This window comes from Cenococcum geophilum (genome assembly GCF_001692895.1).
Source record: "Cenococcum geophilum 1.58 unplaced genomic scaffold K441scaffold_3, whole genome shotgun sequence".
Classification (NCBI taxonomy): domain Eukaryota; kingdom Fungi; phylum Ascomycota; class Dothideomycetes; order Gloniales; family Gloniaceae; genus Cenococcum; species Cenococcum geophilum.
This window is the reverse complement of record NW_027137561.1, coordinates 3,089,761-3,116,113: the sequence shown is the minus strand read 5'-3', so window position 1 is coordinate 3,116,113 and position 26,353 is coordinate 3,089,761. Positions and strand designations below refer to the sequence as shown.

The window sequence follows — 26,353 nt, the reverse complement described above, 5'->3', positions numbered from 1 at the left end:
CAGTACTAAACTAATAAGAAAAAAGCCCTTCATTCATAATATCCTCTTTCCATGCCCCAAGTCCTAGAAAAAACCCTTCCTTTGAGCACAAGGCACAGAGCACCAAAACCCGGTAAAGATCTCTCACCCATCATACTATACACGCAAGAAGACGATCCCTATTCTTAATCGTAAACGGCCTCACACACACCAAAACCAGGTCAACCGCACTGATGTCGCAAGGAGCAGTTCCAATTCCCAAAAAACAACATCAAAATCATAGATCAAATTCGCCAAGGGGTACTCGCTAGGTAGAACCACGATCCAGAAGCAGACCACAATCTGAGAGGTAGTTAAAAGAAGCAGAAGACAAAAGTCAATCATTCAAAGCGCCGGCAAAATTCATAAAGCAGCGCTTCCCGCCGCAGTGAGACAGGTGGTATATGAACATCCGAAATTTTGCGCATTTACAAAAACAAGGTTTGCAGGAATCCGTAAAAGCCCAAGAAAAGGCTAGCACGACTACAAGGGAGTTATGGAGTTAACAGGAAGCAGAAAGCCGCCAATGCAAGAAATAATGAAGAAATTTTGAACGGGGGTGGATACGGGTTCAGTCATCAGAACCGAAGATGAATTTGTGATTCTCGAGGAGAGCTTGCACAGCGATGCGCTGTTGCTGTACGTCGGTCATTTCACGCTCGATAGACATGGGGCGCATTATGGTCGGAGCAAAGACCACGGCGAGATTGAGTGGGGTCATCTAATATAAATATTAGTACTGCTGGTCGGATTATCGGTAGGACATAAGACTTACAAGGTTCTCAGCCTCATGCTGGATGACGCGAGAAAGGTGGAAGACAAGGAATTGGAGGCAGTCACGGTGAGAGCTAGGAAGCTCATTGACAGCAGCAAGCATAGCCGCGGCCTTCTTTTCCGAATCATGGATTTCTACGATAATTGTTAGCAGTTGCGATTTTGATGGGTAGCACTGAGGTAAAACGTACGTCCAGCATCCAAGAATTGGTCGTACACATCGAAAGAGATGAGCGGGACCGGCAATCTCCGAAAATACTGTTTGAGGGCTGATGTGACCGCATGGATATCTAGATCAGGATCCGATATATCATAGTCACCATTCTTCTCGAAGCCAGCACGGACAGTGTTAACCTGTCCGGAGCCACCACTCTTTCGATAGATACCTTCCATATCCATACCTAAAAACAAATGTTAAACACTTGGACGCTGGGGTTTAACTAGTATTAACTCGCCTCTTAATTCGACTTCCTCAATACACCGACTGATGATGCTGGGAATCATGCGCTTTTCAAAATCGCACCGCGCGGTCAGATCGGAACCAAACAACACTGGAATTTATCAGTATTACAAGCCGGGATAATCCGAACATTGTTGACAAACCTGAACTGTGTTCGCCAGCCAAATTGCTGCTGCTGTTGTTCAAGTTCTTCAATCGGTCCGTTTTAAGAGTGTTGCCCTTCTGCCCAAACCACCCACGTTGGGAATCGTTGTTGGACCTTACTGTTGTTGCAGTTGAAGAAGTCTCAGAATTAGACGGAAGAGATGCGTAAGGGGTACCAGTAAGGGGGCCGTATTGATCATCACGACGAGGGTCCGACTGGAAAGCACCTTTAATGCCCTTCGTTACATTTTTGGCAAGGCCTTGGCCACCTTTCTTCCAGTTGAACTTGTTCGGCTTCCCTTTGCGGATATTGACGACTTGGGGCGCGGAGATCATAGTAGTTTCACCATCAGCTTCCTGAAGAAGGTTCGGGTACGAGCTCTCAGGGCCCATTTGCTGAAGATCCATAGAAATGTCAGATTTCCCTTTGTGATGTGGGTGGTAGATGCCCAACCCATTCGCTGGAGGTCGTCCACCATCAAATGAGTTATTCCCATTGTGTTGTTTATTCTCCTTGAGGGACCTTTGGATTGTCTCGATCAAATCTCGGTTCATGTTAGAGAGCTTGCTATTTTGCGCACTCAAAGCCTCGTACTCCTGGAATCCTTTGTCTTTCATTTGGATCAAGTTCGAAATCTCATTGGTGAGGTCCGTGCGCTTTGTAATCAATTCCTCGATTTGTCCACTGAGCTGATCTTTCAGTTTCTGTATTGACGCTGCAAAATCTCGAAGAATATCTGATTTGAGTTGATTGATGTCCAGAGATTGATTATTTTCCTTGGCTTTCTTTAAATGCTCTGTCATAATCTCGAGCTCCCTAATAACCATTTCTCGCTGAGTGTCCAAAACTGCCATGGTATTGCGCTTCTCCCGCAACATCGTATTAGCTTGCTTGATATCGGCTGCACTGTTAACGGTCTCTTGAAGCCCGTTTTTCTCAGCTTCAAGCTCCGCAATCCTTTGCTGTGCCCTTCGTAGCTCATTTCTTAGATTGACATTCTCTTCTTTCGAATCTGGTGAAGCCATCGTGGGACTGCTGATGTCAATAGACCCATTCGTTGGCCACTTTTTATACGAACTAGATACTCGAGAACCTCTGTCGCTGAAACTTCGCCCGTGCTTCGACACAGCGTTTGAGACCCGGCGTAGCACTGAAGAATCTTTGTCACCCATATCTTGATTCATCAAAAGACGTGCTAAGTCCTCATCCATAGAGAAATCTCCCTGGGCACTGTATCGCAAAGGTCCAACAGGCGAGAGAGGGTGGTGAGAATGATCGCTTTGAACTGTGCTGATCGACTCATTGGGCTTATGGTTGTGGGGAGGTGGTGGTGGATGTGGTGGAGCTCGAGGCGCAGTGAAGGACTCGTTGACAGGAGCGGATCCAGGTGGGGGTGGGCGACCAGCCGATCGAGAAGGCGGAGCTGGCACGTCAAGCATACTCTTTGAGGTGGGAGACTCGATAGGGCTGGAGATCGTGACACCTCCGTTAAGCTGGGTCAAATTGCCGCTAGTGGATAACTTCCTCTCGTGAGCAGGCCCTGTAGGTGTGACAGGTGACGACCTTGATAGTACCTCTTTTCTCGAGACTGTTGTTTTGAGAGAAGGGGCACCAAGAGAGTCCTCCCGCTTTGGCCGCTCTACTTTCTGAGTCGAGCTGTATGACGATGCATGAGATGTTGTTGGAGATTCTTCTCTCAATTTTTCGTCTAAAGGAGACTGCGATGGATCCAGGGGAATTGGGGAGGCTGTGAGTGACGAATCAATTTGTGGACTAAGTGTCCTGCCGGTCAAATCCATAGAAGGTGAGCCTTGTGGTGGGGAACGTGCCTCTGACTTAGAGCCCCTTCTGGATCCAGACTTCTTTGATTTCGGTACTTCTTGAAGCTTGAAGGCATCATTTTGGTTTGAGGCAACCGCAGATGCTGAAGGAGAACTAGCGTGTTGCACTCGAGGTCTGTCATTGCCAACTATTGGAGATGCATTTGACGAAGGAGGCTGAACTGGCTCTTTCCGCTTCCGAATGGAGTCTATCAAGTTATCTGAAGGCGTTCGACCCTTTTCTTGGTAAGCGATGTGCGGACTTGCAGGTTGCGGCGCCGGTACAGATGCAGCCTTGGGCGTTTGCCTTTCTCTTTCTGTAGATGTTGACCTCGACGACCCTGGCCGATTCTCCCCGAGAACGTCTCTATGCGCTGTGTTCCCCATTGGTCGATTGAAGTAATCTCTCCCAGATTTAGACCCGGCGTTTCTGCTGTGACCCGTTTCTACCGGGCCTTCATTGTATTTCCGAGACTTCCCAAGCGGTGATGGCCCTGGCGCAGGATTCGGATCGAGCGCAAAGGGTAGCAGTATGCCATCATCACCGTTGTCAGATGGATCGGACTGTACTATTTCCTTATAAGTGCTGGCGGGCAGGGTTATGTTCTCTGCAGCTTAATTAGCGACGTGTAAAGATATGTTTGGACGGAGATGACATGCCTTTACGACTTTCGTCAACTGAGGCCGGTGAAGCATCGCGCTGAAAGTTTGCTGGAGAAGCATCCTTTCTCGACTTAGAACCTCGTGGCCGGGGTGAGACGTCGGTGGTTGGCGGCTCGGAGTACACCTCTGAAGGAGGAGTATCCATATCCGGAGTAAAAGCACTTTGTGGAACCGCATTAGGTGGCAGTGCAGGCAAAGACTTATCCAATATAGGAGCTGCCCCGTTGGAAGTTGCGGGCGGTTTCTTTGACTTCTTCCGTCGTCGAGCCATGAGTGATTCATGGCAGGACATGCAAAATATACCTTGTGATGTTCGCGCATATCGAAGGTTCTCTATCTTCCGCTTACAGTTTCGACAGCGGAAACAATTGGCACAAAAAGCCTGGTCACCCGTTAGGATAGCTAAATCTTCTATCTTGTTGCCACAGTGATTGCAGCTGTATGTGCAGTTGTTGCATATGAGGGATCCATCGCCAAGGAGGAGGAGGTTCGCGTCGGAGTCGAGAAGAGTGCCGCAGGTGTTGCAGCGGAAGCAATCGATATGCCATCGGTTTCCAGCTGCACGAGCGTTAGATATATTGGTTGAGGTGCACACGCAGCAGCGAAAGTGACGAGCTGCCTTGCGTGAAAGTGTGTGAGGGCCCATAGCCCGGATACATACCTAATTCGAATGCCTTTCCTTCCTCCAGGATCTTTTAACGGGCAGTCAGCAAACGCAGTTCCGTATGTTCGGAAGGACTTCGTGAATACCTCTCCGCAGCCCTTGCAAGGATAGACAACGTCATCTTGGTCCAGAGGAGACTCTGGGTATGCGCCTGGGGAGTCCATATCGCGCCGGAATGGCTGGAGTTGTGGCTATCAAACGAAGGCCGGTCGGTGTCGTTGAGCGAAGAGGCCACAGCTGCGCTCGAGATTGTGGTTGCAAGCAAAATGCAGGCGATACGAAGGATGGTGAAGGCCTGTAGAGATCGACGGGCGGACTTGGGGGACGGACGGAAGTACGATGGCGAGCGTTCGCATGACAATCACCCAAACCTCGCGCTGACAAAAGAGTAACAACAGCTTTAGATGATAGTAGAGACTGATTATGGATTGGTTATGGAGTTGTCGTTTGGCCTCCACGGTCGATTCGACCCCCTCAAGTATGGCTCAGGATGACAGGGCTCTTGAGGGAGAGGGTGTGGGAGGCGTATCCAATGGGCAGGCCGGGCTCTGTGGCCAGTGCGAGGCGACCTAGGAGGCCGGGATTCCTGGCAGTGCGTGTATGCCACTTTTTGCTCAGGGTCCGCACTTGGCGACAAAGCCCCGATGCACCACGAGCAGCGTTGGGAAGCAGTAACGCAATTACAAAACGGTGGGTATGGGGGGCGCCCAGGGTCTTTCCAGAGCATCGCCCCAAGCTGTGCTACGTTCGATGCGGGACAAAAAGTAAAAGGAAGCTTGAACGGCGCGGAGGTCGCACGCCTCTGCATCTGCATCTGCCAACCAGCGTCGCAGCTCAGCCGCAGCACAACACCCATTGCCGGGAGGTCATGAAACAGGACAAGCCGCGCTTTGGCCAGTACTCAACGCGGCAGCGCCAGCCTAAAAACTAGTCGGCGGCCGAGAGAACATCAGAGCGACCAAAGCCTCCTCTCGCGGCTCCACATCGAAGATCGCACCATTGCGCTGACGAACTCTCCTACCCCATCGTCACACCGTGTTCCCCGTTCCAGCAGGCGGGCATATTCAGAGCATCAAGAGCTGCTGACTATATATGAGCTATTGAGCTGTCATTCCTCAGACGACTTACCCTCCGTGCGCTCCTGGCTTCCTTCTGACATACATGGAAATTTGGTGAGCCTTCCTCTCGCATAGCTCTATTCCGCAATTGCTCGAAGCCCACGGCCAGCGCGGCAAGCCAAGCGCACGCCAGGGACCGCCACACGACGAGCTCGCTCTCATCACGTTTCCCACCCATTGAGAAGCGAGTGGGAGCGAATGGGAGTCAAAAGGCGGCTTGTGGATAAAAATAGATTTTTCTTATGGAGAGAGTAATCGAGCTGTGAACGCAGTTCGCCGCCGTCAGCCTCTCATCGCTGTCATAGTTTAGTTATTCGAGAATAATGCAGGAACACCCCTCAGCATTGTCGGCAGAGCAGTGCCGTTGGCTGCGGGCGTCAGCTCTGTGCCCAGGCCTTAAAACAACTCAGCCGTCAAGTAAATGGAGGTGTGTTTCAGAAAAGCACAACGACAGATGCCGCAACACGTGTCCGCTTTCCTTCGACGATGCCGTTAGGGCAGTGATCGCTAAAAGCATGTCTGTGCCAAGCTTTACCCCAATTCTTCAACACCTATAAAGAAAGATTACCCGTCTTTTCATCCCTCTCTCTCCACCAAGCTGCAACTCCATTTACTCTCATGTCCTCTCAGACGGTTCAAGACCCCCCGCACCCGGATAAATCAGCGACCAACAGACCTGACAGATGCCGTGAGACACGCTGTGGCTCACGGGTCCTGTTTCATCGTGCCGAGCGGAAGTACCTGGTTCTCGGGAATAATCCAAACCACAAATACTTCCGCTCAGCAACTTAGCTTCAAATGAAGGGCGAATTGCACCAGGAGCACCCCAGGTCAGGTTTCTTCGCTTGTTCGGGCACCACAAATCACATGAAGAGGGATTCATGCTATTCTTCATACATAGCAATACAAATTGCCAATTGCCAGCTTCTAAAAACGACAATGAGTGCGCTGATGAGTTGGAGTAACCCCATTAAATCGGCTAACAGACTGGCTCTGCTGCTACCTGGTGCCTTGAACCATTCCGAAATGCCAAACCCTCGAAGCTAAACTCGTAGCAAATTGTCAAACCACTCGGGTCGGACCGGTCTTCTGCATCGAAGTGGGTTTTATGTAGTGCCATAGCGTTTAATTCGTGTCCTACAGTCGGAGCTCTAATTTCTATTATGCTTTCTGCTCCTATTTGCTGATAACCTGTCATCAAGCACGAATATTCCAGTTCAAATTGAATTTGATACCCCGGAAACATTGGGCAACCATCACCCTGCTCCAAGTACTCGGTCGCATGCCCAGTTCCACGCATGACAGCACCGTAATTTCTTTTGTCGAGGAAACTCTGCACGCAAATTCAAGTACTACCTAGTTTAAGCAATCTTCGTCGTCCAAATTAGGTCAGAGGATAAGTCGTCCAAAGTAAAATCGGTTCCATAAGCACAATAGAATTAAAGACTCATGTTTCATAAACTGCCTTTAGCCTCCATTGGCCTTGCCTCGGCATGACATTCTCCTATCGGGAGTGCGGGGGTGAGCTACGGTCATAACCAGCGAAACGGTAATATGCTCATTCCTTTGAACAAGACAAGGAATTGAACACCGCACGTATGATCAGCATCTACGAAGCTAGAGTCGTCACCCTTATCGGATTTCAAACTCTTCCAACAGGTTCTGAAATACTTCATGCAACTCTCTAACGTCTTTTTCCCACCCCTTCTCGACCTTTCCGCTAAAATCGCCTCCGTATCGGTTCTGCTCCTCAAAGATCCATACGTCCCAAATACCGATACGCTTTAGTGCTCAGCCTTTCCTTCACACCCTTTGCCGTGTCTTCGTCCCACATCCGTTTCGCCTCAGCGAACAACGTGGCCACGAGGACTTGGTTGGCATTCCATTCGATACACCCTTCAGTATCTCAATCAACTTGTTCGTACTAGCCGACTAATCTGCAAAATAAGCAGGGCGGTTCTTAAATTTCTCAGGGTTCTTCAATGCCATGACAGTGGCAGCGCCAACACTGTGAATTGACGAAATGCTAGTCTTCTGGTCCCCAGATCCGAATACGGTGACAGAACGTTGACGGCCATCAATCCAAAATGCTCCTTTTCGAATGCCTGTCCAATTTGATCGTCAATTCTTCGATCGCTTATACAGGAGCATCGGCTTCGCTTGAACGGAATAGCTGAGCATAAACTGAACCACTCACCCAGTCATAAAAGGTTCCGACGATAACAGCCGTCCATACAACCTTAGCCTCTCGTACCCTCACCTCTAGATGTTTTTAGGCTCCCATCTTTGGCTCAAAGATGATCAGCTCCTCTGCGTGCTCATTAGAAGTTTCACTACTAAAGTCAGGCGTAATGAGATGCTGGACTCCGACCTTGATGGCTTCAACCACGTTTTTCTAATACTCCGCTACAGCAGGGTTAAAGGCTTCGACAATGGCGTCTTGTTCTTTGAAGGCTGCTGCAAGCGAGGCCTAGGACTAGTAATCAGCCACTCATACTAAGACCAAGCTTGGGAGACCTAAGTTGGAACTACTAGATGCCGAACGAGAGCACACGGTTACAGTAAAAGAGGCATCGATGAGCGCTTGAACAGTCTCACGGGCAACATCGTCGGTCCACAGAACTGTCAGTCAATTCGAATAGAACATTCCTAGCCTTGGCCTACCTATTCCGAGAACAGCGACAGATTGTATCGTCATTATGTAGTCCTTTTGAAAGCAATAGGAAATTCTAGAGTGTTGGGGCAACAGCAATAAGATCACAGCAGCAAACTTGATTTACTCAGAAGATATCTAAAGTCTCTAGATTATACTCTTTCATATCTTTTATACCACACGCGAGTGGATTCGTATAGCGGATAACCATAACCATCTCCGCAGGCCTCCGCATCTTGCTTGCAAAGATCGCATAGTCTTGGTATTGTGTTCTCGGGATTCCGCAAGGACGCCGGGATTTGCTGATGGCGCCATCCCATTTTTAATCAGCCACCTAAGATCGCGACATTTCTTTCTTCCCACCCTTGCAACCAACTTTTCAGCCATCAACGTAATCGTGCACTCGCGAAAGTGGCTTGACGATGACTAAAGCCACAGAGGCTTCATCCTGAAACTGTTGACCTGGTGTCGATCACTACTGTATTAGGGTTAGATCAGGGGTGTCTATGACTCATCCACCTCTTGTATATATATATGGTCTCTTTTTCTTCATAGATTAATCTACACACGAGTTCCTCATCTGGTATTTTTCAGTAAAATTATTGCTCTTAGAAATTAATAATCCTAAATGGTCCTTGATCTAAAATACGTCTACCTTAAAAGGACGAGCTTGGGCGAATTAAGCTCCAGTACGAGACACTAAATTATGCCCGTGACAACAGCCGGTTGCCAAATACCCCTGTTATGCGGGGCACAGCAAGGTTGAGGTGGATCCTGTAGACCCCTAGCATGACCACGAGCTGTTTCTGTATTTGGGCAAAATTCCTCAACGTCCTGCCAACCTTATCTCTTTTTGTTGGATTTGCTCGACAGGCTTTTCTAGTAATCTAAGATTCCCGTCTCCGACCGCTTCTAAGTACCCGTATATCTTTAAGGGGTCCCAGAGTTCTACAAGTGACTGCAGAGCAATAACGAGCAGAATGAGGAGTAAAAGACACGAATACATACACCTTGTAAGGAATTATTTGCTGCGTTATTATGCAGATATGAACACATCGTTGTCCCTGTACTTCGTTGCATCGGTCGGTGGCTCGTCAGACTATCCTCTTATCACACGGCACCACATGGCCGCCGAGTTCGGGGTACCGTTTTCCCTTCCGCCGTTACTATCAGTGAGCATCATGATACGGGAGTGTAAATTTCTAGCCGTCCAAGGCTTGGTGTTGAGGGGTGTTGGATCCATGCAGTGAGCGGCTATATTTTCCATTGATATAGGTTATCACTTACCCCGAGTAACCCACAAGTGGCCAAGCCAAATAGCCTAGAGCTAAGGCAGGACCTGATCTTAGGTTGGCAGAGGAGCCGTGTAACGTGACACTCGCCAACCCTGCTTTATTGCAAGGAATCTCGATATGAGCTTCCCATAAATTGGGCTATGACATTCGAAACCTCTCTACTTCCCCTTGTTTTCTTTCCCCATCCCGTAAAGCTATGTGCAACATGACATGGAAAAGTGTTACTCATTGCAACGTACAATAAATATCCCGGCCTAATACGTCCCATTTCGAAAGTAAATCAGACAGCATAGCAGTGATGGCAATTATCAGTTAGTTAGTTACGATTATGTTGTATTATATAGGAACATTACCAACCTAATCATAATCGCACCTGCTGATTATGTTATGTAGATATAACTATATAATCAACTGCGGAAATAGCGGAAATAAAAAGAGGGAGAGGTAGAACTTTAGGGGGGAGCTAAGCTCTGGGGCAAGTGTGTTATCTACACGTGGAGGCCCGTGCCTAAAAGACGTAATCAATATAACTATATAACCAAATCAGAATCACTTTCTTTGATTATATAATAATCGGAATCATTGGGCTGATTATGGTTATATAGTTATTGCCATCACTGCAGCATGGCTTCTTCCACCACTCACAGCCACTCATTCCCATAGGCTGCGGCTGTGTAAAAAGACAAGTTAAGAGAAACCTATTGGTCATGCTGCCATGCAACCATCTTCACGCAGAGTGAGTAACAAGTTTGGTTGGTATTTTCGAATGCTGCGGTAAGATGTTTTCGCTATTACAACCACTATAAGACGCCTATGGAGAGCTTTTGCTAACAGTATTTGGAACCTTTAGACATGAAATCCTTTCAAGGGAAAAATAGTTGCGAAACGGACCAAGCTGCCTGAATGTAGGAAAGGGGATTGCTCCTAGACTAGCCATATGTAACCTATTATTAGAAGTACCCACACAAGATAATAAAAGCTCGGGGTTAACTCAGGTTAGAGACGATACCTCGATATCATTTGGCGCACAAGTCCTTCAGTCATTAAGAGCGCACGCGGTACCGGGTACAAGTATATTAGATAGACCTATGTCCTAAATATCATGCACGAAGAGACTGCCAATAAGTTAGAAATTACAAGCATAAGGCCACTCTGATAAATTAAGCGGTTTCCGTATGATTCCGAACTACCAAACTGGATAAGAACTACGCCAGCCATGAAAAACTACAATAAAACCGCGAATCGCCCAGCATAGAGAAATCAATTTAGCAACCTCCTATCGACAAATTCATATCTATCCATATCCAACTCCCCTTCATTTGCAAGTTGGGCAAACATGTGGCGTATAAAAGTCCTGCATCTGTTGCAATCCCTCCACATGCCGTTCTTAAAATGAGTTGCGCCAGAAGAGCACATGCTGTTCTCCTCAATATCGGACACATCCGCTGCTTGAGGAAATTCAGGCTCAGGCTCAGGCTCAGGAACAGGCTCCACTTGTGGTTCTGCTTTGACTTTCTCAACCTTAGTTCCTTTCTTTCCTGCCTTTTTCTTACCCTTTTTGTATAATTCCCAGCTGTTGGTCCAATCGTCAGCGGCAGGTTCAAGCTCCGGTTCAAGCTCTGGTTCAGGTTCAGGAACAAGCTCCACTTGTGGTTCTGCCTTTTTCTTGTCCTTTTTGCTTAATCCCCAGCTGCTGGTCCAATCGTCAGCAGGTTCAGGCTCCGGTTCAGGCTCCGGTTCGGGTTCAGGCTCTAGAAAAACGACTGGTTTAGGTTTAGGTTCCGGTATAGGCTCAGGTTCAGGTTCCGGTACAGGCTCGGGTTCAGGTTCCGGTATAGACTCAGGTTCAGGTTCCTTTAATGCCGGTTTAGCCTCCTTAACCTTCACCCCTTTTCCCCCTACCTTCTTTTTATCCTTTTTACTTAGGTCCCAACTACTAGTCCAGTCATCAGCAGCGAGTTCGGGCTCCGGTTCGGGCTCCTTCACGGGTTCCTCTTTCCCCTTTATCCCTTTTTTGCCCTTCCCTTTTTTGCTCTTCCTTATCGCCATAGCGAAGGTGCTCCAGCTATTATCAGCAGGCGCAGAAGAGACTGGTTCAGCAAGAAACGGGGGAGTTAGTTCAGCCGCTTTCTCTTTGATAACCTCCGCCGTAGCAGCACCTTTCTTTCCCTTCTTTCTCTTCTTTATTGCGGCATCCCAACCACTTCCTACCCACGGATTATCGTCCTTGGGAGATTCAGAAGCAGGTTCGGGTTTAGGTTCCGGCACCGGCGCCGGCTCAGGTTCGGGTTCAGGCTCAACTACCTTTCTCTCCCCTTCTAACTTTGATTTCTTAGGCAAGCCCCAAAAGGCCCAGGGGTCAGCTGCAGGTTCGCACTCAGGCTCTGGTTCGAGACATACTGCTGGACACTCAACCCCAATATCCGCTACCGGCTCCGGGCCGGACGGCAGCCCAGAGTCATCACAATGCTCTATCGGAGGCTCTGGCGCTGGTAGTGGATCCGGCTGGGCGAAGGCCCAGCTTGATGACTTCCCCTTCTTGTCTTTCTTCGTCACTGAACCGAACGAGAACCCGCACACGGAATCGGGTGCTTCACTTGAAACAGATACCGCACAAGAAGGGGCTGGTTCGGGAATGGCGTCTTCGCAAGAAGGGGCAGTAGCAGCTGGCTCCTCACAAGGGGAGGCATCTTCAGTAAGCTCGGCAGATTGTTCTTCGGCAGTAGGAGCATCTTCCGAGGCAGAGTGTGCTTTGGGAGCAGGAGCACCCTCTGAGGCAGATTGTTCTTCGGTAGCGGGGGTATTTTCTGAGGCAGAGGATTCTTCAGAAGCAGAAAGTTCTTCGAGATGGGTTTCACCAACAAGCATTTGTTCGAGCGCATGCTTCTCCATAATCAAGATTTTCTCGGTGTATATTTCCACCATACTCTTGAACAGAGCCCTGTCGAAAGCGGCAGGTCCTCCAATACAAGTCAAGAAACGTTCTTGTTTGAACAGCGTCTCGTCCGACTTAAACGCCGCCTCGATCTTGGATTCGAGATAAACGGAGAACCACATTTCGTTGTCCGAAAGTTTCGGATATAACTCTTTCACGATATCTAGGGTTTCGAACATCGACATAGCCCCATCGAACTTCACGATTGCCTCTTTCGCATAGGCTGCCAGGCCGTCTAAGCCGTACGACCTCGCAGCAAAATAGGCCAGAATCCCGCGTCTGTACTCTTCAGTCTTAGCAGCGGATCCCAAGACGCCTGGAAGCTTCAGTGTCTGGTATGTGCCTGTGTGGAGATAGTGGACTAGCGTGTGGCCGATGCTCTCATCCAGTTCGGGGAGACTAATATTGTTGCCATTCCAGTATGCGTTCTTCATTGAGGCTAAAAGACTCGGGGATTGCTGGAGGAAATGTTGCGGCACAGTGTATGGTGTACCATTTGGCCCAACAGAAAGGGTGTATATTGGGGTTGTATATGGACTGTTTACATCATAGAGTTAGCGGATGCAAAAAAGCTGGAATGTCTGGGTAATAGAGAGCAGCCCTACGATGTCTCGGGTCGGTTATCCTCGTCAAGTGGCATTTCTTCCGCAGGAGCTTCGTCTGAAGGAGCTTCGTCATTCTCATACTGTTTGCAGGCTGCGGCTTTTTTCGTCTTCTTCGCCATTATTGGTTTAGGGAGGATTCCTTGTATATTATTTGGATATTGTTTGTTTAATCGAGATGTATAGCAAGTAAGAATAAGAGCAATGATGATTCCTGACTGTGACTTCAAAAAATAAAAGAGAATGCCAGAATCGAAGCTGTCCAGCCTTCATATACCTCAGCAGCAATGGAGGGGTAAGGAGTGGGGCGTAGCGACATAGCTGCCTAGTGCTGTGCTCAGATCGCATTTCGTCTGCGGCACAGACTGATTCGTTTCTCAGGCAAGATAAGCTGCCACAGCCTGCCGGCACAGACGCGAATGAGAGCGCTATACATGCTATTTGGATAATGCTGTGTAACAGCGGCCTCCACTACTTCACTGTTAAGTCGGTTTCCCGCAGTCTGCCGGGTATGTGTCTTCGTGCTAATGGCACGAGCCGTCTGCGGTGTGAGAGCGGGTGTATAATCGTGTTTATGGGGGAATCGTTCACTAAGGCTACGTCGAGCCTCGCCTCTGCGGTGGTCTTCGAGGTGGTAAGGCATCTGAACGCATCATCGCGGGCATGCAGAGGGTGTCTCACATTCAATTGATGAGCGGAAGTTGAATGGCGGCCGGAATAATCCCTCAAGCGGCGAAGCCAAATCGTTTTTCAGACAACCCTGCAACATTGCGGGGGGCTGAGCAGAACCCGATCGAATCGTCGCTAGCATAGAAATGCAGAACCAACACTAAAGCACGTCAAGAAGCTCGCTCAATTATGTGCCAAGCCGCCCACCCCTACCACCAGGTTCTGCATTGCGCATTCGAACATCATGAACATTACTTAACACGCTCTGCAAATACCATATCCAAGCATTGACTCACAGTCCATCTTCTTCTGACCCCGCGGCCCCATCCCACTAGTTTCCACAGGAGGGACCCAGCCTCTCTCACAACCATGCAAATCCAAGACACAAAGGCCGCAGACGGGAAAGGGGTCTATATACAGAGAGCACAACTCTCCAAAGCCAATGAATAAAAGGAGCTCGGCGTACCTCGCCTCACAAGCAAAACGCCCAGGAACGCCCAATGCAGAGTGGGAGAAACCTGATGGAGGTTTAAAATTAAAAAAGACTGCGCGCTTAAGTCTAGCAGCCCTGCGGAGAAACGGAAAAGCGGTGACGGAAAAAGCCGCATCGGCCGCGTAAGAATTGGATATCGCGAAGCAAAAGATGAGGAATTCTAACCATGACGGACCGTAAAACCTGAAAATGAATAACGCCTAGGGTCTTTTCTTAACGTGGCTTTCGGGCCCCACTCCATCTAGAATCCGACTCAGTCGCGAGAGTGAGAAAGAGCTAGTGGAGAAGTGGAGGGAAACTAGCCAGGCGCAGAGGATATTGGCGAGGTGGTGGAGGAGGTATGCGAATGTGACGCCGTAGACTGCTGCGTAGACTGCGATGCCGAAGAGGAGGATGTTCGTTACGTAGCGTATACTGGTTGTAACTCGCGGAACCATTCTCCCCGTACTTAGCGTCTCTATGAGCAGGATAAATGGCATTATGGAGAGGATATTATGATGTGAGGAGAATGGTGTTAGCCAGTGGACCGCAAGATTGCGTATCCAAACGACCAGCACAGGGATATTGATGGGAAGGATCCAGACCATGAGCACCAGGATAGAATGTGCATAGTTATAGAAGTTGTAGTTGGTGTCAGAGCGCTGTGTTTGGGTTAGTAACTATATGGAAAGTATTGGTGGACAAGACCTACTGTCTCTCCGGCCAATTTGTAGGCTCGTGTACAGGTGGCGATCTGGACTATACAGAGGACTATATAGGCGAAGTGGTAGGGGATCACCGTTGATACTAATAGAAGGAGAATACTGGTGGTAACGACTCTCTGGCGCGTTGACGTAACAGCAAAACTTGTGGTAGTTCTCCTACTAGAATATTAATGCACGCTGAAAATCGAAGATGTGGGGCAGGAAACACTTACTTTCCATCATCGCCTCTTAGCGATGCAGAGCGGAAGACAAAATATGCGAGAGTAAAGGCATGCGTTAGCCCAAGAGCTAGATAGTTGACCGCCACGCAGATACCAACGCATATCACCCCAAACAGTGGAACAAGAAACCAGAAAAAGGTATCCTGTGAGCCAAGAAGCAGGTCATTTTTGGTATAATCGATAATGGTCTCCGTTGCGTTGCCACTCCAGCTTCTAGGGAGCCAGTGCCCCGGTTGTCTTGGAGGTTCTTGACTTGCCCTTGCCAGCGACATGGCGAGGAAAGTGAGCGCAATGAAGGAAACCGGGAGCGAGGAACGCAAACACTGATTCAAGCTCTCTGAGAAACTCATGAAAATGGCTGTTTACGTTAGTAAACCCAATAAAACCGCATATAAATAAGGACTTACCAGTCTCATCATAAACCTTAAATTGTTTCCTCAAAACAAGCGCCACTACAAGCAAAGGGAAAGCGGCAAAGACTGTGCGGTACCGCATCCACAGCTTCCCCATGCTTCCAATGAGGTCTACTTTCAGCGATATCTCCATGGCGCTGGCACAGGTCGGATCGGACCACATCTGCAAGGAAAGACCATTTGATGACGTCTTTGCCATAAATGAGGGCGGCATATATGGTGCCACACCATGGAGATTAATATTCGCTCCTTTGACATTCACGAAAAACTTCGACTCGTAGACTTCGGTTATGTACTGACGCAGGAGAGGAGTGAAGAGTTCCTTATCGTCGCAGGATTGCTTGCCAATTTTGAGCTTGTAAGCTAACAAGCTCGAGTGCAGGGCTGGAATCTTAATGTCTACCACCATAGGCCGCTGTGCAGGGAGCTTCAGGTACAGTCCAGTTGCGAGAAGACGTCGTAGTCCTAGGTTCGCCCGGACTACAGACTCGGAGCCAGCACTAAATTCAGCAACGACCCAAGAGGAGCTGTGCTCTGCGGCTTTGTCGACAACAGCAACGAATTGATGCTCTGCGAGTTCCTCAAGATCGTATTGTAGATAAGAGAAAGGCTCTTTCGTATTGAAAGGGTATGTTGATTCCCGCGTTGATTCAGGCAAGGTGATTACGTCTGATGCAGCGTTCTTGCAGGCAAGACGGGTAGAGCCAGTGCTATCCCCTGACAGATCCATGTTCATCGAGAACAAGGTAGCTGATTGACCAACTTGGAGCGGGAAGACACTGCAGAATAGAACCTCTAACTTCCCGTTCTCTCCTGGCGAGTCTAGCTTCTGATTTGAAAGAAGAGTGAACTTTCTCCCTTCCGGAGCGCCTTGAGGCGGCACAGGCAAGAGGTATGCTTTCGGTTTTCTAGACTGCCCTAAGCTCCGCAAAGTCAACCGTTCGCCCTGAGAGATGATGGCATTGGAGTTGTCTTCCAAAGTCAGGAGTGTTTTTGGCTCTAAAAAACTGTTAGTTTCTACTGTGCAATACGTCAACGCAGTACAACGTTACCTTTGTGGGGCAGTGTCTTCTCCGCAACGTCCTCGAGGCCTGTCAAAAGCCATTTCTTGAAACCGCGCATACGCTCTGCACGAGGAAGTGTCTGTGTTGGCCTAGAAACATCGATTACATCGTACAAGGACCGCACGACGCTTTTTCTGAATTGGTCGCACCAAGTTATTGCCAAATGATCCATCCCAGTCCAAACATTTGGAATTGAGGCTGTGAAAACCGTGAAACCGTGCGTATCAGGCACGAGCGAGGCGAGACTTGCGTAGTCTGAGGGTAAAACATTATCCAGCCCTCCTCCGGCTATTGAGATCAGTGTAACATGCCATAACGGGTTATCGATGGCCCAAGTTTGCGAATACGCATGCCTCCAATAATCATTGACCTCCTTGTATGTTTTTACAATATCACCATCGAAGGACACAGGCGGCCTGGTGTGCGGAGCCGACAGCGTGACGATCGTGTTTATCGAATTGGACTGATAATTTGGCATTGTAAGCATCGTTCGCGCCACCATTCCACCCATCGAATGTCCAACAATTATTATTGAACTGGGGTCTGGCAAATCCGAATCTCGAATCGATCTTGAAGGATTATGGTATAGCGAGAGAATAAACGAAATCGCATCGTTGAGGTATTCCGCTTGATCAAGCAAGGTTTGACCGTGAAAAGCCGTGATATCTTCGTTGAAATCTACTGAAAAGAAATCCAGCGCTCTCTTTCCCCCTCTAATTGCATTCTCATCATGTCGAAGGACGTTGTGATAGTGGTAAGCTGCCTCGGCAGCTAGAGGTCGGACTTGCTTGTAGCTTCCTGCGTTGCCAGGGATGAACAATACCGGTACTCCTTTCACCTAGAAATTGTCAATGAGACGGTACCTATGAGAACGACATGAATTTACCCTAGTGTCCTCATCAATCCCTCCCTCTCGGTATAGATAGAGGGAATATTTGCTGGCGAAACGCGTGTGTTCTGTGTCGAAATCTGAGAATCGTGCAAACGAAGGGCGCATATAGGACATGTCGCATCCTTTAGGATCCAATTGCCTAGTCATGAACGACTGGCCGATAACGAAGAGGACTCCAAAAGCGACACAGGTAGTCACCAGCGTGAGCAGCGAGCACGCCCAGGGATTCCGCAATCGCGACTGCCGGCGGTTACGGACCTCTACCATACTGTCAGGTGTGATATCCTTCGCCAGCAAATGCATTGCGGGCCGTTCCTTTTCTGTCTGGGGCGCCGGCGCCGGGGAAGCGGTCCAGAGCTGAGATTTGCCAGTTGCAGGCCGGGTTGCAGAATCGCTGTCTTTCCGCCTATCCTTGACATGGACTTCCCTCTTCAACGCCCTCCCAGAGTCTCCCGACTTCTCGTAGGCCTTATCGCCATGCCCGGGGACGGGTGAAGGTGCAACTTCGGGGCTCGAGTTCTCTTCGTCCTCCTCAGTAGTCGAATCGGAAGGCCGTCTCCTCATTTAATCCGCCACGAGAGACGAGCCTGCGCGCGCGAATCAGCTTGTCACGGCGGCTCTCCAGATAGAGTAGGGTCGATGGGTCTTGGGTGTAGAGTTTGTCGAGTGCGGCTCGGGGGAAAGGCAACGCAAGCTTCGTCGCCAAGGAAAAACGAGCGTCTAAGGCCGGGCACGGTAATGAGCGACTGATCGGCGGCGTGCCGCCAGGGTGTTATAAAAGGGTGCGAACAAGACGAAGGCAACTTTCCCAGTGCATGAGGAGAGGATGGGAGGGAAGGAAGTGGTATTATCGGGCGTGGGGTGGTTGAAATGGCTGAAGTAGCTGAAAAGTGAGGACGTTCAGAGCTTGCAGCGTTGCGGTGACAGGAGATACCTCACTTGACTCGCGAGATTCGCTGGTTCCAAGAATTGGCTATACCCCGACTACTACAAGATAGTCCGATTCGTGTGCCTACTGCTAGTAAAGAAATGTTCTGCGCGGAATGCAAGACGTGATGCAGCGCAGGGCAGGCTTCCTTACTGCGAATCTCGACTGCGAATCTCGACTTCGATTCCGATCGCCGCACAGCGACCACAATATCGCTAAAGTACCTTAATATATGCAAGCCACCGACGTGGCTGTCGTGCATCTCCACAGAAAATGTAACGGTTGCTATTTTCTGACAGGCGCTCATTTAGCGCGAAGGCTTCCCGTCATCCTAGTACTTCTAGGCCACATCACAATCACGAGCGAACGACGCCTTATATAAGGGTATGTTGCATAGAGGCGAAAAAATCGCTTATTTTTTCTAAGTCATTTTGCTGTAAAACTAATCATGTACGCAGGCGTGATTGAAACTACACGCAAAGTGACTAGGAAAAAATAAGCGATTTTTTCGCCTCTATGCACCTTTTTTGCAACATACTCTTACATCGCCTGCCTGCTCAGCGTCAAATGCTTGGTATTCTAAGCAAGCCCTGTAACAACTCCAAGAACTTCAGCTCGACCGGCTTGCCAAGCAACCCGTCTGCTTCCGCTCTCTTTCCACATGTGCGCATCGAGTACAGCCTTGCTCTCGTATCTTAGAAGTACAGTGCCGAATTAGCATATCATAGAGAAGAGCAAAAAGGAGTTCATCAACTCACTTTTCGATGAAGATGATATCTCCCGTCTTCTCTTCGAAGCAGAGATCATACTGCAGGACGCCAGTTTTTCCGATCGTACGTTCTTCACCGCGGCCTTAAGCAACTCCAGCACCTAGTGAACCATCAACTACTCTGAGCAAAAACATACGAAAAGAACCGTGATTCGACTCTCCGCAGACACTTGTTCTTTCTTCCCTGGAGCAGGCGATAGTATTGCAGTGACATTGATCTCGCTCGGCCATGGTTTGTAGAGCGAACGCGTACAATTCACTACAGATATAGAAGAAATTTTTAATGCAGTTAGACCTTCACTTTAATGCAAATCGTCCAATCTTCCCATCAATTTCATCCGTCAGCGCCTTATATACATCATGCTCAGCTTCTCGCCAAGCACTTCTCCACTTTGAGCAATATCCAACCTAGGTAGGTCGTAAGCTCGCCAAGTCCTTGTAGTGTATTCCAGCTAGTATCTCGAGTGTTGCTGATCGGAATGTCCGGCTGTGGGCGCTTTTTTATCTTCCGGATATCATTATGCTACGTCTTTGCCAAGCAATCCCTCGACCTCTCATTGAAGCCCCATTAAGGCCTCCAGCACCTCAGCACACAAAATATATCTCATAGTAAGTCTTAAAGAAGTAGCATTTCTTAAATAAGATGGTATACGTCATCTTCGATCATGAGAAACACTAAATCAAATACTACGAGTTCTAACTGAAGAGTTTGTACCGCAGCGCTTAAAGCAGTAGACTTTCTGCAAAGACCAAAGAAATCACCTAACCTAAAACAAACCAAACATATAAAGGCAGTCGCGATACCATCTGACAATACCATAAACCCAACAGAGTACCCTCCCATCCTCCCACCATCACCTACTCATCCTTCCAAAACCTCTTCTCACCCAGTACCACCGGTTCTGCGAGCCTCCCCCCACCCCCATCCATAACCCTCAACAAGCTCGGAAACACAACCGGATTTTCACTCAGATGGTCCGCCGGCTCCGATTGCCAGTCGAACTACTAAAAGTAGGGCTGTGAGAACAGCAGAAACGCAAACTTCGCGTCATCCCGCAGGATATTTCGCAGGCCGCCCAGCCGCTCAATCGCCGGTTTCGAATCATCGGCGTAGACGCGGAGGAGAGGGTCGAAATCCTTTATGGCGCGCTCAATACTGACGGTGCGCGAGTCGAAGTGCGAGAAGGCGTCGCGGACGTAGGCTGAGTGCATGAGGGTTGCTGAGATCTGCTTCCAGCGGCTGATGAGCGCGAAATGAGCTTTTAAGCCGTATCAATTAGTCCTCAGTAGCGTTATCGGTTCATGACTGATGGAAGACTGCAACTCACCTCCTTAGACGTCTGTCCTGCCGGACATGGCCCTGGAAATCATGGTCAAAAACGTCTGGAAACGCTCGACAATCTCCGGCGGTAGGAACGTCGAGCCAGTGCTGCTGCTTAGTCCTAGTTTGAGCAGAAGGCTGCGTGAGAGCAGCGTCCAGGCGATGCAGATCCAGATCGATCGAAGTCTTATCTTTTCATGCGAAAGTAGCGAAAGAACCGAGCCAAAGGATCGAGAGAGTAGTTGTAGCGCGTTCGATTGTGAATTAATTGACATCCCATCCCTGCCCTTTCTGATTGTATTTTTGGACGTACCATTCAATAGCTGTGTTCAGGTGCGCAAAGTCAGTATCGATAAACGAGTCCGAGAGAGTTGAACACGCCCCTAAGAGAAAGTAACGAGCCTAATTGCCCCTCTGCATGGGGACTCTTGGAACCTGGCTGGTCAGAGCACGATTCTGGAGTCTTTTGCTGCCGCTTCTTTCCATGCTTGAAAAATGCGAGGCTCCCGATTTTGGCGGAGGCACCACTCAGAGTCTCCGGGTGCGTTAGGGCGCTTCCGCTGGCCATATTTCAACTTTGTAAATTTGCTTTTGTTGCGATAGAGTGCTGATAGAGAAATTCGACAGCCAATCCAATTGCTGTTAGTAAACATAGGCAGAGATATGAATTGACATGAAGATGAAACACGAGAGACGCCCATTAGTGTGCTATGCTATCTGGCTATATACTGAGGTGTTTGTATTTACTAGATCACCAGGTCTAAGAGAACGTACGGAATGACGAAAGCGTTCTTTGGTTGCGCGCGCTTCACGCATGGAGGCTCTCCATTCTTTATTGAGCAATACCAGATGCAGTCGAAGACAAGCTGAACACATAGCCTTGCAAGACAGTTCTTAAACAAAACAAGCCGGCAAAAGTTCCAGTGTCGAGACATCTTGTAGAGGTATCATTGAGATCTCCTACACAGGTCAGGAGAGTGGTAGCTCAGGAAGCATGTAACCTTCTGAGAGAATCAAATGACCTTCTAGAGGGCTAAACACAAACTCGCTCCCTTCGAATCGTATTGCCTGAGCAATTTATTCGGGAAATTGTCCAGTTCGCTAAATGCACATCTAGGTATCCTTCGCCTTGTTGGAATCACGCATATATCGCACTAGTGAGCTAAGGCCAATCAAGCCAGGCGCTGTAAGTAGTCTTTAGACAAGTTGACATTGTCCTCAACTCAGAATGATCCGGAGATCCTAGATGATATGGATCTTAACGGAAACAATGTCCGCTTTCTCAGTTGTGGCAGTGAAGTTGTAACTACGTGAAGCTCGCCATATACCTCATGACAATGGGCCGACTTTGATTTGTTCTCCAGCTCGCAGCTGTGACCATTCCATCCTTTCTCGCTGTCGCTGCGCCATCCGCTTCCGAGCGCTTATTTTGTCGTATCTACCTCTAGCTCCATGTTTTATTTTAGTGATCATGTCTCCGGCTTTTCCTTTCGTTACCATATCCGCAGATAATTGGTCGTCTCTGTTCCGCAATTTATTAAGAAATTCTAGCTGTGCTTCGGACGCCGGTCGACGCCGCCAAGCTTGATTTTTCGATATAAAAAGGTATTCGAAAACGTCCGATGCGTAAGTATCGGCGGCATGAACAGCGTGATCGAAGGTTTCTGCTTCAGCAACTATCCTCGGCCTAGCATATGGACTCTTTGATCTCGTTCCCGATGGGAGCTTTTGCGTGTACTTGACGATGAAGCGTGATTCTTCCGGTTCGATAGTCATATAATTACCACTATTTGTAGTCAATACATATTTACCGTCCCCAACACCAACCCACGCGAGGGAACTCATTTGACGGATGTACCGTTCCTCTGAGGTATCATCAATAAGATCGTGAACCGAATCGTAGTCGGTGAACGTAACGATTCTAGGAATCCGGTTGGAAGCGGTAGTCCGTTTTACCTCGGCAGCATCTTCTTCGCGCCGCTTTTCCTGCTCTTTTCGCTCGCGAAGTTCCGTCATCTTTTTGGTGTCTGCTTCTTCAACAATTTCCGCAGGGTCTAGTCCAAACAGCGTTGGAGTAGAGATGATACCTGTGTTCAAAGAAGCTACCATATCGATTATGTGGCAGTTATCCTTCCCTTGATGTAAACGCATCCCACGACCGATCATCTGCACAAGCAAATTTCGAGATCTAGTCGGCCTGGCGAGCAGAACGCAGTCGATATTTGGTATATCCGTACCCTCCGTAAAGACACCACAATTAAGAAGTACAGGGTATTCTCCATTACGGAACGCATCAACTCTCTCGCTGCGTATCTTCTTTGGCGTATCTCCAGTAACAAATCTAGCATCAATGCCGTATTTGCGAAACGTAGCCGTTAAACTCGCGACATGACTGAGATCTACACAAAAGACTAAAGTGGACTTCCGCCCTTTTGCGCGTGCCATCCAGGACCGTACAGTGATCTCGTTCGTCTCATCGGTGTTGACAGCTTTTGACAGAGCTGCGGTTTGAAAGTCGCCGTTGGCCCCAGAACCGACTTTCGAGATATCAGCTTTTGATTCAACAGTAGTAAATATAACATCTGAAAGCCAATTCTCTTCAATCATATCAACATAGTCTCTGTGGCAAGTCAATACCGCTATCAAAAAAATTGGAGTTGTCCGCACCTGTGATAGACAATGTGGTCAATGACAGATCCAAGCCTTTTGCCATCAAATCTTGAAAATGTAGCAGATACCCCGACAAGAATCGGCGCTGGGCTCGAAGCCCAATCAGCTGGGTGTCGCAAGCCAAAATGATCCAGCACCCCGAGATACTGAGCACTCACTATGTGATGTGCCTCATCGACTAGGACCAGCTTATATCTATAAGGATCGAACTTGAGGATACGATCTCCCGAAGTTATACTTTGAACGGATGCGACGGTAATATCGGCAGCACCAGACGCATGGTTTGATCCCATCTCAACGTCAATCGTCTTAGTAGGGTATGCTAGAATACAATGGCGAGCAGCTTGTTCAACTAGCTCCCGTCGATGGGCGAGTATAAGTGTCTGAGTGGCGTCGTCATTGGGCCGGATACGGCTAATAAGCTGAGTGAAGATGACCTACTTGAAAATTAGTCTGGAAGTGTATAAAAGAAGGGATTGGCATACGGTTTTGCCGCTGCCAGTAGCTAAAGAGATCCCCAATCTCTTTTGTCCTTTTTCCAGGTATGAGAGAACTGATTGAATGCATTCTTCTTGGTAATGACGAAGAGTTATCTGCAGGCCAGAAGTTGCATTCTGGGCTTGCTGAGATGCAGGACAGGAGGACATAGGAGATGTGAAAGCATATCGAAGAAAGCTTCGGGTGGGCCATACCCTTACCCGTCTGGAAATCTTCAGCGCATGTTGAGACAATTGAAACATGAATACTTCAGGATTGAGTAGAGCCCATAACTTCACAGTATTTCTCTGCAAACCTTTGAGGTCCAAGCACCGAAGTTATTCCGTCTTGGCATAACTTTCTCTATCAACCACTTCTTATTGACCTTTACCATACTCATCACCATGTCATCTGGCTGTGGAAGTATTTCGTTGCTAAGGTGTAGCGGCATTTATTATTGCTCCCAAGAGAACTGGAGATGAGTTCAGAAGCCTCAGAAGCCTTTCAGAGCCCCGAAAATAGCTCTCACGAATCGGATTTCGACCACGACACAAGCACTGAGTCTTCTCACGAACTACCATACTCTATTAGGTCACCAAGTAGTGGAGCTACGGATGCTGAGGTTCAAAGTCGGAAGCGAAGTCGATCAAGCGAACCATATCGCCGAATAAAATCGAAGCGATTGAAAGGATGCTACAATGACAACTATCGTGCTCTATTTAATGACTGTGTTACAGAAGCAGCCAAAAGATTCGGTAGCAGTAGCCCTTCTTTCTTAACACGCTCTCAAATAGGCCTCTCAAAATGGTCCTCCCAAGAAAAGGAAGTTTTCTTCAACGCAACGGCTAAGCTTGGACGAGATAATATCCCAGGAATTGCTCAAGCTATAGGTTCAAAATCTCAGGTAGAAATTCGGGAGTACTTGCTACTATTACAAGAAGGTTATGTTCAGCATAATCTCAACGAGGCACAGGCGAAGGCTATCATAAGTCTACGAGAAATTCCAGCCGCCGTAGAACTCAGCGAAGAGTGCTGCAATAGCTTGGATACGGCCGGCGAAGCGCTGGCATGGTATCAAGAGAACTACGAAGCGAAGCAAGAGCAGAAGAAATTTGGCGACTGTTGGCTTCTAGGTCAGGATTTAGCAGAGGAAATTGAGGCTGCCATTTCTGAGACAGCAACACGAACTGAACGTGCCTTGGGAAAAGGAGATTCAGATGATCAACCGCAGATGCACGAAGCTAAAGAAGGTGGAATGAGCGCTACTAAAGGAACTTTGCTTAATCCAGAGCCTGAGACTCCTCAAATCCTTGCTTCAATACCAGCTGCACAACTCTTGAGACTGGAAAAATGGATCGAACTTTCACGAGAACTGTTCATGAACTCCGGGATACCGGGACTCGCAGAAAATTGGCGTGCCATTGCCGATCCAGGGGAAGAGCCATCTTTGTATCACACAGCGTTTGAAGATTTTCACCGACTGGCTGTCGGTGTTACTCAAAGGCTTGTCCAGACCGCGATATTTCAGGCGATGTCAAGGCTTCGAGCTCAAGATTGGCGAACATCTCATTCTGCAAAACCATTTGTGAGAAAGCGGGATGTCCTCACTGCTATTGATATTCTTAGAATGAAGCACAATTCAAAAGACTTCTGGATCACAACTGCACGTCGATGTGGTGTCCTAGTTTACGAAGAGAACCGTCCCAAATTCAATTCTTCTCCTAGGCGGAAGAATCGGCGAAAATCGATGAACTACGATGCAGTCGAGGAGCTATTAGAAGAATCTTATGGTGGCAAGAGTCATTCTAAAAGGTCAGAATATGCGACTCCACAACCCCTTAACTCAACAATCGAATCCCAGCTCACTCAAACGAAAATTTATTATTCCCAATCTGAGCGAAGTTCCTCGGGACACGATTCATCTTCCGGAAGTGATTTTGACGGACTACCAATGCCTGCTCGGAGAAGAGAACGAAAAACTCGAAAGCTAGAGCACGTCGAAGATGAATACGCAGAAAAATTCGATCAAAAAACCAGCCGTCTGGAAGAAGAGACACTTTGGACTATGCTGGGACAAGAACTTCCTGCCCATGTGAAAGAAGAACATGAAGACCTACCAAATGTTCCTACTAAAAGAAAGGAATATGATGATCTTGTTGATTGGAGAGACTGGACGGATTACCAGGCAGAGTGGGAACGATACGGTGATATTGTTTCACGAGAAGAATTTCTCGCAAATCAGGGGGGAGTTTCTAAGAGTGGAGCCCCACACGAGAGCGGCATTTCGAACAACGAACAGATACTCGGGGACGCCGTGTCCGATGGTGGGGAGTCCAGCTCTTCGGGTATGAAGTATGAAGCTTTCGAGCAAGGTGATGATTCTTCTGAGATAGATAGATCTGCCTCGCGTGCGGAAGACGGCTGTTCTGAGCGCTCAGAAAGATTCGGTTTCGCTCATTCAGCAGATCAGGACGAAGATCAGGACGGCGAAATAGCCCCGGATTTGGATAATCGCATGGCTGATGGATAAAAATGTCATATTCCAACATTCTTTACAATAAGATAAGAAGCAGAACCAGTTCAAA

The 26,353-nt window shown here is 48.4% G+C and overlaps 5 protein-coding genes across 5 annotated transcripts; 1 reads left to right on the top strand and 4 right to left on the bottom strand.

The window, feature by feature from the left end:
* Positions 1–476: 476 nt before the first annotated feature.
* On the bottom strand, positions 477–4,836 carry K441DRAFT_162334 (RhoGAP-domain-containing protein). The gene is made up of 8 exons (XM_067640261.1): positions 4,631–4,836; positions 4,542–4,572; positions 3,878–4,438; positions 1,396–3,825; positions 1,248–1,343; positions 984–1,193; positions 794–927; positions 477–739 (listed from the first exon to the last, which is right to left on the bottom strand). The coding sequence occupies exons 1-8, from the start codon at positions 4,706–4,708 to the stop codon at positions 590–592; spliced, it is 3,690 nt and encodes a 1,229-aa protein (XP_067509364.1). The 5' UTR covers positions 4,709–4,836; the 3' UTR covers positions 477–589.
* Positions 4,837–10,870: 6,034 nt separating this feature from the next.
* K441DRAFT_673373 (uncharacterized protein) lies at positions 10,871–13,269 on the bottom strand (the record flags this gene model as incomplete). Its single annotated transcript, XM_067650641.1, has 2 exons — positions 10,871–13,082; positions 13,151–13,269. 2 exons carry the CDS (start codon positions 13,267–13,269, stop codon positions 10,871–10,873), a joined length of 2,331 nt encoding a protein of 776 aa, XP_067509363.1.
* A 1,240-nt stretch (positions 13,270–14,509) lies between these two features.
* On the bottom strand, positions 14,510–18,167 carry K441DRAFT_537305 (GPI inositol-deacylase-like protein; the record flags this gene model as incomplete). Its single annotated transcript, XM_067642472.1, has 6 exons — positions 14,510–14,950; positions 15,001–15,172; positions 15,226–15,592; positions 15,642–16,646; positions 16,700–17,549; positions 17,598–18,167. 6 exons carry the CDS (start codon positions 18,165–18,167, stop codon positions 14,510–14,512), a joined length of 3,405 nt encoding a protein of 1,134 aa, XP_067509362.1.
* Positions 18,168–21,950: 3,783 nt separating this feature from the next.
* K441DRAFT_684068 (P-loop containing nucleoside triphosphate hydrolase protein) lies at positions 21,951–23,938 on the bottom strand (the record flags this gene model as incomplete). The annotated part of the gene is made up of 3 exons (XM_067651748.1): positions 21,951–23,241; positions 23,289–23,728; positions 23,777–23,938. The coding sequence occupies 3 exons, from the start codon at positions 23,936–23,938 to the stop codon at positions 21,951–21,953; spliced, it is 1,893 nt and encodes a 630-aa protein (XP_067509361.1).
* Positions 23,939–24,465: 527 nt separating this feature from the next.
* K441DRAFT_497847 (uncharacterized protein) lies at positions 24,466–26,004 on the top strand (the record flags this gene model as incomplete). Its single annotated transcript, XM_067642003.1, has 2 exons — positions 24,466–24,961; positions 25,016–26,004. Coding segments are annotated over 2 exons (1,485 nt in total), but the record flags the coding sequence as incomplete, so codon positions are not given.
* Positions 26,005–26,353: the final 349 nt, after the last annotated feature.

What these genes read in the sequence shown, in the direction of transcription:
- K441DRAFT_162334 (XM_067640261.1), bottom strand. Translation starts at nt 4,708, where the DNA reads ATGGACTCCCCAGGCGCATACCCAGAGTCTCCTCTGGACCAAGATGAC. An exon ending in AGGAAAGGCATTCGAATTAG is followed by an intron (nt 4,439 to 4,541) that starts GTATGTATCCGG and finishes ACGCTCGTGCAG; the next exon opens with CTGGAAACCGATGGCATATC. An exon ending in TGAGGAAGTCGAATTAAGAG is followed by an intron (nt 1,194 to 1,247) that starts GCGAGTTAATAC and finishes ATTTGTTTTTAG; the next exon opens with GTATGGATATGGAAGGTATC.